Source organism: Monodelphis domestica, chromosome 6, assembly GCF_027887165.1.
Source record: "Monodelphis domestica isolate mMonDom1 chromosome 6, mMonDom1.pri, whole genome shotgun sequence".
NCBI classification, from domain to species: Eukaryota; Metazoa; Chordata; class Mammalia; order Didelphimorphia; family Didelphidae; genus Monodelphis; species Monodelphis domestica.
Genome location: NC_077232.1, coordinates 293,245,465 through 293,258,475, shown reverse-complemented (window position 1 = coordinate 293,258,475; position 13,011 = coordinate 293,245,465). Strand labels below are relative to the sequence as shown.

Here is a 13,011-nt window from a genome sequence, read left to right as displayed (position 1 = left end):
TGTATGACGAGTTTCTGATCATTTAATCTCCATTTCCAGATTAAGGTTTCTCGCATCTACATATCCTGCCCCAAACTCTCTGTTGAACTCCAAATCTCCTCTTTGCCATAACCTTTCGGACATCCCAAATTAGGCATCATAAACTCAGCACATCCAAAACTGAACCCGTAATCTTTACACAAAGCCCTCTCCACTCCATTCCTACCTTCCCTATTCTTGTAAGGGGCAACAGCATCTTCCCATTCCTTCAGACTTCCAACCTATAAACCAAGCTGTTCCCTAGGCCTGCGGACTTCATTTTTGTAACATCTCTTAAATACACTCCCTTCTCTTCCCTGACACAAGGACCACACTGGTACGGGCCATCATCGCTTCATGACTGATTTTTGCAATAGCTGCTAGTGGGCCTCTCCAACATTCAGCCTAGTAAATCTCCCAGATCAAATCATGCCACTCCCTCACACTATCAATAAACCCTAATTGCTGTCTGCTCCTCCAAGATCAAATACAAAAAGGTCTTTTTTGGCATTCAAAGCTCTTAATAACGTTTCACCTTTGTAGACTTCTTTCTGGCCTTTCCACAAACAGCATCTTTCACCAGGCATTCTCTCTGGCTGTACCCCATGCCTAGAATTCTCTTCCTTCTCCACTCTGACCACACCTCTATGGCTTCCTTAAGTCCAACTAAAATCTCATCTTCTCTCCTCATTCTAGTGCCTTCTTATCTCTCTTTATACTACTTCATTTGGTGATTCATCAGCTCCCAAGGAGCGAATTACTATTTCTAGGCTGATGATTTTCACATCTACATATAGCACAATCTCTCTGCTGACCTCCAATCTCACATCTCCAAGCGCCATTCAGATATCTCAAACTGCATTTCCAGTAGATATCTTAAACTCAATGTATCCAAAATGGAACTCATTATCCCCTCCCCCAAGTTACCTTTCCCAAACCTTTTCTTTCCCGTTCTTTTCTCCCCCTCTCATCCTCTCCTCTCTTTAGAGGGCAGTCTCCAATCCCTCAGGGTGGCAATGTGGATCATCTGTAAACTCCTTCCTCAACCTCTGCATTTTGGGGGTGGCTTCCTTGCCTTGCTTCCTTGGCCCATACATGAGAAGGTTTGGCTCAGGCAATCAATACTGAACGTTTTAGAGTCATATCCAGTTTTGTAAAGAAACAACTGCCTTCCATAACAAGCAGGATTTATTTATCTCAGCTCCATGAACTGTGGTGGAATGTGTTGTGAGTCAAGGCCAGTGATGGTGTTAAGATTAAAATTAGTTCCTAGTAATAAAAATATTGTATTTTATGAGGTTTATTAAAGGTTAAGAAATAAAGAAAATATAAATATAGAAAGCACGCAGCTAGGAGGCCCGAAAGGCCCATTCAATTTCACTCACTACATCCCTAGAAGCAGAAGCCGAGAGAGAGCCTGAAGTAGGCGTTTGTTCTCGGCCCAGGTGGGAATTCAGGTGAGGTTACAAAGCATTCTGGGAAGTGGCCAAGGACTTCTGGGAATTGAAGTCCAGGGTTCAAATCTCCATTTTTACAATTGGTCTCTCCAACACAGGATTGTGTACCAACTCTCTAAGCATCTTCAGTAGCCCAGCCTTAACCACTGTCTTGGGTGTCACTATTCCTCCCCTCTGCATTATTCAGTGGGCACCTACTGAATCTATAAAGTGAGAGAAGGCTTTTCTCATTTACTCTGAACAGTAGAATGAATGAATGTGGTCAATATTTCCTGTGGTATCTCTGGATTTCAAGAAAATGTCATATGATTCCATGATGGCGTTCCTTTAGAGTCCCATTTTCCCTTTCTCCTCAGTTACTCTGACGCCATATCCACAAGCTCCTGCTCCAATCTAGTCTCTGGTGATGATGTAGCTTTTCTCCTTACCAAGGTCAATATCTTCATGTACTCTTAATCCCAACTCCTTGTTTACAACAGATTTTCCTTCCTAATATTCTCACTTTGGTCTTTCCTCTACAGTATTTCTTTCCTTGTTGCCTATAAGCATAAGCCATGGAGGATCTATCCCCTCCATTTGCAGAGGCAAGCAAAGTGCCAAGTAAAGGTTAAACCCTTTCCCTCCTCCCCATCACTTCATTGACCCTGGACATGCTAAATCAATCTCAAATCATTTTCTTTGATGTTTAATGACAAACAAAAGTAAAAGATAAGTGGGCTTTTGTCTCATGTCTATCACCTCTAAATCTGATTCAATAAATTATGATGCTAAAATAAAAGAAGCATTAAAATTTTTATCAAAAGGCATCATCAAGATTTGGCTGAGCCCTTTTCCCAACCCTGCTCTATAATTGTTGTCCCATTTTATACACTAATGACAATTATCCATTTTTGCAAGTAGTTTGCCGTCAAGAAAACAATTGAATTCATGGTCCATTTGCTCATCAAGCATGTTCTCATCTTACTTTCTCAAACTATTTTTGTATTCAGAATTAATTAATTAACTTGGAGGCAGAAGGATCTCAAGGAAAAAGGAAAAAGTCTTATAACTTGGATTTAAATAACAATTTTGACATATTAAATCAGCAATGGGAAAAAATCTGTCATTCTTTCCATTAAAAATTTCCAATGTTTGATCTTAATTCTCCCCAAAATTCTATAATGTTTCATTAGGAAACCAAAAAAAAAAAAAGTTGGACTTCAAGTTTCATCATGATGTCTAAGCATTTAGTAGTCTGAAGTTATTATTAACCAACAGCTTTGATAAAGATGCCTCTATCCACAAAATGGAATTGGTTTTTTGGTTTTTGTTTGTTTATTTTCAATCCTTTGCTTCTTCTCAGTGGTATGATAAATAATATTTCATTTGAAATGAATAAATTCCTTTCATTCCACATCAACTATACTGGGTAGCATCAAAGCCATCATTTACCTTCTGATTAACATCAAGAAGTTATACATTAGCTTACAGCTTCATTTATGAAGACTAGAAGGCATTGGGTAAGATTGTCTATCTTTGTTCTTCATTCCTGGAAGAACATACAAGTCAGTTTTCTCTATTGGTGATAATATAGGATGAGATAGTAGATTCCCTATGAACCATAGTGGACCTACACTACAGGTGAAAATACTCCACAAATATGAATATCTAAACATGTTTTTTAAAGACAAAGGATATTGCAATAAAAATATCAGTCCCTAGAAATCTGGATTTCTCTTTGCCTATTCTGTGCTACAATGCTTCTATGTCATTCTCTTTTTTCTGTTCCTCCTCTTCTTCCTCTTATTTTATCTTCTCTTGACTCTAAGAGACAGCTAGATGGATCAGTGGATAGAAAGCTAGACATCAGTCAGGAAATTGAGTTTAAATTTGACTTCAGAAACTTTCTAGCTGGGTGATCCTTGGGCAAGTCACTTAACATGTCTGTCTCTGTTTCCTCAAGTATAAAATGAAGATAATATTAGTACCTACCTTCCATGATTGATGTGCTATTCAGATGAGGTAATATTTGTAAATCACCAACACAGTGCCTGGCACACTTAATAATTGCTTATTTCCTTTCCTTACTTCTTCTGCTCCTCTTCTTCCTTCCCTTCTCTTCCTTTAGCTTTTCTTTCTTTTCTTGTGGTAGTGATTTTTAAAATAAGCTACTTGGAAGATTCTGATTTTATACATATCTTCTAAGAAATTTGGTTTATAAGTTATATGTTTGGTTTATATAAATTTGGTTTATAATTATAGCATTTTGTTCTCAATGACAATGTTCAGAAAACAAAATTCCTTTCCTGTTACTTGATCCTTGTAGGCACAGAAGGAGCAGTGTTTGGACACTCTGTGGAAACACCTCATATCAGAGCAGAACCCTCACAAGACCTCAAGTAAGTGCTGGTTCTAGCATGATTAGAGATTTCTTTTCCCTGAACTTTATTAAAACGTGAGGTGCTGCTACATAAAACACAATCTATGCTCCCAGGAACCAAGGAACAGTCTTCAAAAGGGAGCATGGAGGTGTGCACAGAGCACTCATTCCCAGCTATTTTGTTAAATTTTAACATTTTTGAGCTTTCTTTTCCTTTTGTTTTGTTGTGTGCTATTTATTTTTTTCTAGTGTTTCTTCATAAGCCAAGCAAAGAAGGTTGCAGGATGGAGGAATATGGCGAAGGGGAGAAGACAGCTGGATTTAAAGCAACTCTTAGGTATAGATCTTGTACAGTGAACAATATTTGGCCTTAGCATGATATTGCAGAGAGCCATTCATCATCTCAAAATCCAAAGTCTCAAAGGGAAACCATCTGGAAATTTAAAAATGATCTGGAACCCTGGACAGGGCATAGTTGCTTCTTTGAGACTGGTATTTTCTATGATGAGGTCCATGTAAACAAAGATAAATAAAATAGTCCTTTTTATTTTTCTGCCCAAATTTATCATTGACATCTTCAAGGCTATTACAATTGACCAAATGGGAATCCCAACAGTCCCACATTCCTTTTCACAACTTAACTCCTTGATTCATTTAATTTTCCAAATGCCATGCAGCCTGATCTTTTCCTTTAAGCCAAGTGTGGGCCTTCTGCCTGGCCCATATCCAGTGAATGGCAGAATGCACACATTCATCAGTTATTTCAATGGGTTGTCCATCAATTGACAACAGACAAAAAAGTCTGGCCCATATACGTTTTTTGATCCATCTGTTATTGCCTATAAGAATTATTAGCTTCCTCTCTTTAGAGAAGGGGTCCCCAAACTATGGCCCAGGGGCCACATATGACCCCCTGAGGCCATTTATCCAGCCCCCACCACACTTCCGGAAGGGGCAGCTCTTTCATTGGTGGGCAGTGAGAGGAGCACTGTGTGTGGCAGTGCCGCAAAGCCTGGTCTCACTCACGTACAGTACTACTTCCGGTGACGTAATCCTTTGTGTCGTGCCTTGTTCTGAGAGTAACTGAACAAGAACGAGGCGCCACACAAGGATTATGTGGCTGCACAATGGAAGATGTCAGCATGGTGAGCGGGGATCTGGGGGAGGGGATTCCACACTGTGTATACTGCTGCTCAGTATAGTGGTGGCAGTGCAAGTATGCAAGGTGTGACAGGCCCATCCCAGCCGGCACTGCAGCCTCCGCTATCCCAGACTGCAGTATACAGTGTCACAGGCCCAGCCCCACCTCCAGCACTGTATACAGGCATCGGATAGCAGTGATCTGGCCTGTGACATCAGCGGTGAGCCTCTACTGTGAGAAGCCCAACACTGCCACTGGGTATTTTATAAGTCACCCCCTGTTTTGGGGGGTCAAATTAATATAAGACAGTGTCTTATTTTGGGGGAAACAGTAGTACGATGGCCCCCATTCTTCCCTAGATGTACATTTTGGGGCCATTATGTTGTCAGTTTGTTGATTTAAATTTACTTGTTCTTTATTTTAGATATTGTATTTGTTCCCGTTTTGTTGTTTTACTTTAAAATAAGATATGTGCTGTGTGCATAGGGATTTGTTCATGGGTTTTTTTTAATAGTCCAGCCCTCCAATGGTCTGAGGGAAAGTGATCTGGCCCCCTATGTAAAAAGTTGGGGGACCCCTGCTTTAGAGTGAATTTCCTCAACAATGGCCTTCCTTTTCTGAGACCTGAAGACATCCATAATGTGTCATTGATAAAGAGGAGCATGGAGAGGGCCACGCCATCTATCAGAAACATCACTACCATTTATGCCGGTTTCAATTCAACAAGCATTTAAGAAGTGTGTTCTAGGCACTGGATGAGGCACTGGCCATGTTTATTGCTCAGAGAAAGTGTGAGGACTTAGTGGAAAGAAAGTGGCCTCCAGGAAGTTCTAGGTTCAAATCCTGCCTTTGACACACAGTGTCTGTGTGACCCTGGGCAAGTCACTTCATCATTTGTTTCCTGAAGTACAGATGCAAATCTGCCATGAGGGAGGGCTGGTTTTCACCTGAGGCTGCCCATACTCATAAAAACCCCAGGATTTTAAAGGCACTACAGATACAATAAAATTTCAGGATTTTAGTTGGTTTGGGTGGTTTCTATATTTTCAGATTGTACATGAATTCTTCCCAGATTAGAATAGGCAATGGATAACAAAGGGCGGGGGGATGCAGTCCCTTCCCTCAGGGAGCTTTTATTTTCCTAGAGAAAGATAGATAGAGTGAAAAAGAGTGAAAGTGAGGAAGAAAGTCAGGAAAAGCTTCCTATAAGCCAGCAGAGGAAGTAAGGGAATCTGTGAAGCAGAAGAAAAGAAGTCTACTCACCCAGCTACTAAGTGATGAGCTCATTATTTAACAAAAAATTACTGGGAAAACTAGAAAACAATATGACAGAAACTAGGCATAGATCAACATCTCATACCATACACCAAGAGAAGTTCAATATGGATACTTGATTTAGAAAGAAAGGAAGATGTCATACATCAATATAGGGGAACATGGAAAAGTTTATCTGTCAGACTTATGGATAAGGGAAGAATTCATGACCAAACAAGACATAGAGGACATTACAAAAAATGAAATGGATAACTTTGATGACACTGAATTAAAAAGTTTCTATACAAACAAAACCAATGCAATCAAGATTAAAAGGGAAACAACAAAATGAAAAAAAACCTTTTATATCAAGCATCTCTGGCAAAGGTCTCATATCCTCAAATATATAGAGAACTGAGCCAAATTTATGAGAATATAAAGCATTCCCCAGTTGATAAATGTCAAAGGATATGAACAGACAGTTCTCAGAGGAAGAAATTAAAATTATCCATAGTCATATGAGGAAATGTTCCAAATCACTACTGAGTAGAGAAATGAAAATTAAAACAACTCTCACCTATCAGTGGCAAATACGACCAAAAAAGAAAATAATAAATAGCAGAGGGAGGGTAGGAAAATTAGGGCACTAATGAACTGTTGGTGGAACTGTAAACTGATATAACCATTCTGGAGAGCAATTTGAAACAAATAGCCATCAAATTATGCATACACCCAGCAATACCACCCCTGGGTCTATATCTCAGAGAGATCAGAGATGGGGGAAAGGACCTGCTTGTACAAAAATATTTTTAGCAGCTCTTTTTGTACTGGCAGAGAATTGGAAGCTGAAGAGGTTGTCTGTTACTTGGGTAAAGACTGAAAAAGCTGTAGTATATGGTTGTAATGGAAGACTGTTGCACCATAAGAAATGATGAACAAGATGGGTTTGGAAAATACCTGGAAAGACATAGGAAATGATAGGACGTGACCTGAGCAGAACCGGGAGAACACTGTATAAGGTAACAGAAATATCATATGATGATCAACTGTGAAGAATTAAACTATTATCAGCAAAACAAAGTTCCAAGAGAACCCCAAGGGACTCATGATAAAAAAAAAATCTATCCACTGCCAAAGAAGGAAGTGTTGGAATTCAATTGCATACCAAAGCACACCATCCTTCACTTTATTTCCTTTATGATTTTAAAAAAATCTTTTCCTTCCATCTTAATATCAGTACTGTGTATTAGTTCCAAGGCAGAAGAGTGATAAGGGTTAAGCCATGGGGGTTAAGTGACTTACCCAGGGTCACATAACTAGGAAGTGTCTGAGGCCAGATATGAACCTAGAACTTCCCATCTCTAGGTCTGGCTTTCAACCCACTGAGCCACTTTAGCCACCCATGAGTTTCTTTACTGTACATGTGATATGTGTTTTCAGTTGTAACATAACACAAAAGCACTGATAAAGCCTATATCAGACTATACACCATCTCAGAGAGGGAGAGAGAGAATCTGAATTGCAAAATGTCCGTAATATATATACTTGAAAAAATAAAATTTAATTTAAAAAAAGAAAGGGAGGGAAAAGGAGGGAAACAAGATTCATCTGAAAAGTAGAATTAGAGCTAAATTATGAAATATTTTAACATCCAAAAAGAGGAGTTTGGATTTAATCCTAAAGTCAGGTGGAGGCCACTGAAACTTCTATAGCAAGAGAGCAGAATGATCGGAATTTCACTTTGAAGAATGTCAATTTGGAAACTGGCCAAGAAATGGATTGTATTTGGAATGATGGCTTTAATTGGAGGGGTAGATGTAAGAGTGGAAAGAGGGAGCTACAGGAGAAAGAATATGGAAGTGGAATCATTATAGCTTGGCAATAGTTTGAAAGGTGGGGACAAGGGAGAGTGAAAGGTCAAAAAGAACGAAAGTTGTGCGGCAGAGAAAGTATAGAAGTGCACTCAGAAATGGGGAAGGGATGAAAAGAGGTGAGGAAGAAGGGGACACGAGTTCTTTTTCCAGACAGATTGAGTGGAAGGAGCATAGCAACAGAGTGTAGAAGCCAACCCAAACGTGCTGGCAAGCATTGATTGACTATCATTTATGACTCAGAAATCAACCAGAACTGAAGCCAGGGGGTTTAACAATGAGTTTGTATTAAGACCTTTCTTCTCATGAAAAGAGCCTCAAATAAAATTAATGATCATGCATTCTAATGATCTATGGTTTTCCCCAGTGGTCAGTCAGTTAATAAATATTTATTAAGCACTAATTACATGTCTGGCTTCTTACTAAGTGCCAGGGGTACAAAGAAAGGCCTCCCCCAAAAAGCAATGCTTGCCTTTGAAGAACTCACAGGATAAATAGGAAATTATCAACAGAAAAAAAAACAATGGAATTAAAAGAGATTGGGAGGTCTTCCCCGTGAGAAAATACTGTTGACAGAAGACTACCTCCCTCTGATTGACATATGACCCATAAGTGAATTTAGAAATTCCCTACAGCAGAGGTAAACACCAAAGTTAGAAGTAGCAATTTATCAGGGCTGCTGGTCACTATCATGTGCTAAGGAAAGACAACAGAAAACATAGAATGCAGCCAGGAACTCAAGTTCCAGTCTTACTTTCTTTTCTTGATGCCTGGTGACTGTGACATGTCTCTGGAAGCGGGTAAGTGGCTAGAAAGAAGTCCCAAAGGAGAGAAAGTGCTAAAAGAGTCCCAAAATAAGAGGAGATAGTTCCTCTCCTCTGGAGGAGAGCCAGGCTGCCTGATGCTCAGTCAACATTCATCTTTGAAGCATTGTTAGTCACTGAAGACCAATATCAGGCTTTCTGTGATATCCCTTCATGGCACGTTTCCCTGATCAAGGAGCCAAAGCCTGAGTCTGACACCATGAGAAAGACCCCAGGCCAGCAAACTGACTCTACTTAACCCTGCTATATTGGTGATTTGGAACATCTTTCATGCAAATATCACCCATTGTAGAATGATCCTTTTTCTAATATGTCTGTATTTTCTGTATGTTTAGCATATCGGACCCTTATCAGAGCGCCTGATGCAAGAATTTTTCCCATTTGAAATCCTTCTTTCTCATCATTATTATATTTAGTTAGTTAGTTCATATAAATACCATTTAAATTCATTTCATCAGAATTAACTGTTGTGATAGTCTCAATCTCTTGACTAATTAAAGAGATTTCCCTCTAGGAAAAGCTGTGAAAAGTAGTAGGTCTATTTCTTTTCCAACTGTTTTGTACTGTGACCGTGAATATTCAAGATATATATCCATTTTGAATTTATTATAGGAGAGTGTGTAAAAACAAGAGAAAGAATTTTCAAAAACAGGAAGAGGGTGATCAAAAGGGCCACCGATATAGGGAATAAATTAAAATAGCATTCAATAATGTGTCAATCACCGTACCAAATGCTTTTCTGCATAAATAGAAAAAGAGAAACATTTTCTACTCTCAAGAAACTCATGCTGTATTTTAGGGTGGGGAGTGGGGCACATAAAAGACTATTCATCTTCAAAGAAGATAGAAAGGCCCCAGAGTCCCGGAGTTTCAGTGGAGGAACAGATGGCAAGAGCAGGGGTCCTTAGATCACCAGTGACAAGATGCTACAAGACATATATACAGGGAAGATGACAAGCATGAGAGGATTTTAGGAGTTATGACCAATAGTTCAAGGGCATAGGGTTATTTCCCAATTATGAATGCTCATACCAGTTTGTAGTCTCAAAGAGATAATGAAAGAAGGCCTAATTGAAGAACAAAAATACTCAAGGAGATGAGAGTAAATGTAAACAATGGTGCATGTAAAGAGCTAATTCTTGACAAAAAGCAATGCTTCTTTGTGAATGAAAAAAGAATCAAGAATAATGTCAGTTGTCCAAAGAGTGAATTGAGAGTTGTATAGGACAAGATTTGAGGGGGATATCACTTTGCATTCTTTGGATTTATGTTTTATATTTATTAAGTTTCAATTCACTCTCTGGAAGGCATTGCCATGGAGACTTAGGACTTAGAATGTAACTATAGCAACTGAAAGATGTTATTTACCCAGAGTTTTCAAATACCCGTGATATTGAGCTTGGGGCTGACTGAAGGCCATAGGGAGAGGCGCAAAGGTGTGGAGGTCCATTCTGTCAACCATTCAAAATAATGAGGTTGATGGGGAGGGCAGTTGGGGTGATGGTGTTCCCTGACTCCAGGACTCCCAGGACTAAAAAGTCATTCTACATACATGGATGAAAGGGTTTAGCAGACTATATCATCAACACAAGTAGCCAACGTGGTACATTTTATAGCTAATGAAACGAAGCCCAAGAACCAACATCTTCCTATTCATTTAGAGCAGGGGAACAACTCTTTGCTAATGGTCCAAACTATTCACATCTTGTTTCCCCTCTTTTCTGCAGAGAAGGAGGTTTTAGAGAGAGTAAAAGGGAGAGGAATCTGTTCTGTTCCCTGTCTGATGACTAGAAGCAACCAGAGGTACAATATCTGAATGTGATTATCTCCTGAATATTGAGAGGGAAAGCCCTAAGGCAAAGTAAGCCAAGAAAAAACCCAAGATGAATGGGGAATTGGCCCTAGAACTACTCATCTTTGGTATGACTGCAGCTAGCCACTGAGCTTAGAGGGAATTTTTAGTACCAAACCTAGATCCTAAACGAGGCTGCTACTAAATCTTGTACTACATTATACTGTATTATTTTAGAGATGACCAAGTTTACATTTGTTTTATCTGTGTGCCTGTTGCTTCTCTACCCAAATGGTCCCTGAATTCAGTCCCTTTCAACTGTGAAATAGTAAGATACTCTGAAAAATGAAGGAGAGTAGACCAGGTCATAGTCTGGAAATAGCACAGCACCTTGAGCTGTCTCCAAGTGCTCCCTACTTCCCAAGCTGATCTTTTCATGTTAATATTCTCTCAGTGATCTGGTATAGTCATGGAGTACTATGATCTCAGAAGACTCACTAGCACAGATAAACCTTCAAAAGATGATCAAAGACAGTTAGTGACAATCACTAAGCCATTATGCATTACCCACAATGACTACCCAGCAAGAAGATATCAATGAGAAGCAACATGATGAATGAAGGAGAAGTGATGCAGTTCTAGGGTGCTTCACCAATGAAATGCCCAGAAGAACCTAAAGAACATACCAGACCTAGATATAGATCAATACCCATAGATCAGTGGTTTGCCAGAAGGATGTACATAGGTCAACCATCTTGATGAAGACCATGATGATAAAATCATAGATCAGTGAAATAGAGAAATAAAGCATTGGGATGAATGAGTGCTTTGTTCTGCACTTAATGTCTGCTCTCCACCTTTTCAGGTGAGGCAATGGAAAATTGCTTAATGATTGTTTTTTGCCTGAGTGATAAATATGGAGTAACAGGAATATCTAGGAATTTCTAGCACATTTTTAAATGTCTCAGTGATAAGTTTGCAAAAATTTTGTCAGATCCTCTTATGACATATGAATTCAACAGGACTCTTTCAGTCATATCAAAGCCCAGCTGCAACCTACTTGATTTCTGACCAAACTGTAGCCATCTATTAAATAAAGGATTTGGCACTTGTTCATGCTTCTAGTCACTGAATTGCTTTCCCTAGAATTGCAAAATATACACACCATTTTCAACTAGTGACACATTCTAATTAAATATTCATTTCAATTAGGTCTGGCAGGTCTAAATTAAATGCTGCGTGAATTATAAGATCATCCACAAACAGGTAATTATTCTTAATTCTAGGAGTAATTAACAACAGGGGAACATTACAGTAGTTCCCAGAAGCAGTTTTGGGGTGCCTAATATAAAAAAAATTTTTAAATGATAATGGTGAGCTACACAAAATATAGATAGAAAAACTCTTCCAATATAAGTTCCAAACTATTCGGATACTTTTGATAGATGTAATCAAAAGTATCCTCAGTGATGAAGTGAAGCTCAAATGTGAACTTCCCTTCAGGGCCAGGCGCAAGGACACTAAAGAAACTCTTATTATAAAAATAAAATGTTTATTGAAATATATAAGGACAAAGAAGGATTTCTAATTCTAAGGAATTCTAAATACACCCAAATAAACTCTCAGGTTCCGCAAGGAACCACTTCTCCTGTGTTTCACAGGCTACACTAATCTTCCCTGACCTGACTTACCCAAATTTATACTTTCTAAATAAAAACTCCTTATAAATCTTAACTTTGCCTTCAAATTATAAAATAGCAAAGGTTAGCTGGTTGAGTCTCAACAAGAATCAAGAGTCTGAGAATCTGAGTCTCAGAGTACAGACTTGGAGTCCCAACTTCAGAGTCCCAACCAAAGACCAGGTTTTTCTTTGGTCTTCTCAGAGTTAAACAATCTATAAAACCACAATAGATATTCAATAGTGTTTCCCAAATTGGAAAAGGAAAACTCTGAGCTCCTTCAGTTCTTTCCCTCCAACAGAGAGAGAGGCAAAGATGTTGCCTCCTCCAGCCCTGAGAGTCTCTGAAAGTGTGTCTCTGCCAACCGCCAGAGACCAACTCCCAACTGCCAGAGACAGTAATTGACATAGAAAAATGGTTATAACTATCAGCATTTGAAATTAACACACTCTCTCAGCTCTGCTTCAAACTCCAGTTCTTTTCTCAAGCAGCCACTTTACTTCTTATCCCTAAACTAATAAAACAATACTTATTTTCTAATATCATCCTTACAATTTCCCCCCTTCAAGCATATGGGAGAGATGAAAAATCTCTCCCATATGCTTGCTATTCTGTG

General features: G+C 39.0%; 1 protein-coding gene across 1 annotated transcript in view; it reads left to right on the top strand.

Moving 5' to 3' along the window:
* SGCZ (sarcoglycan zeta) overlaps positions 1 to 13,011 on the top strand; it is a 613,518-nt gene that overhangs the window by 590,485 nt on the left and 10,022 nt on the right. Inside the window, exon 7 of the mRNA XM_001364245.4 lies at positions 3,781 to 3,853. Within this exon, the coding sequence (XP_001364282.1) occupies positions 3,781 to 3,853 (73 nt within the window). The remainder of the gene's footprint in view (positions 1 to 3,780; positions 3,854 to 13,011) is intronic.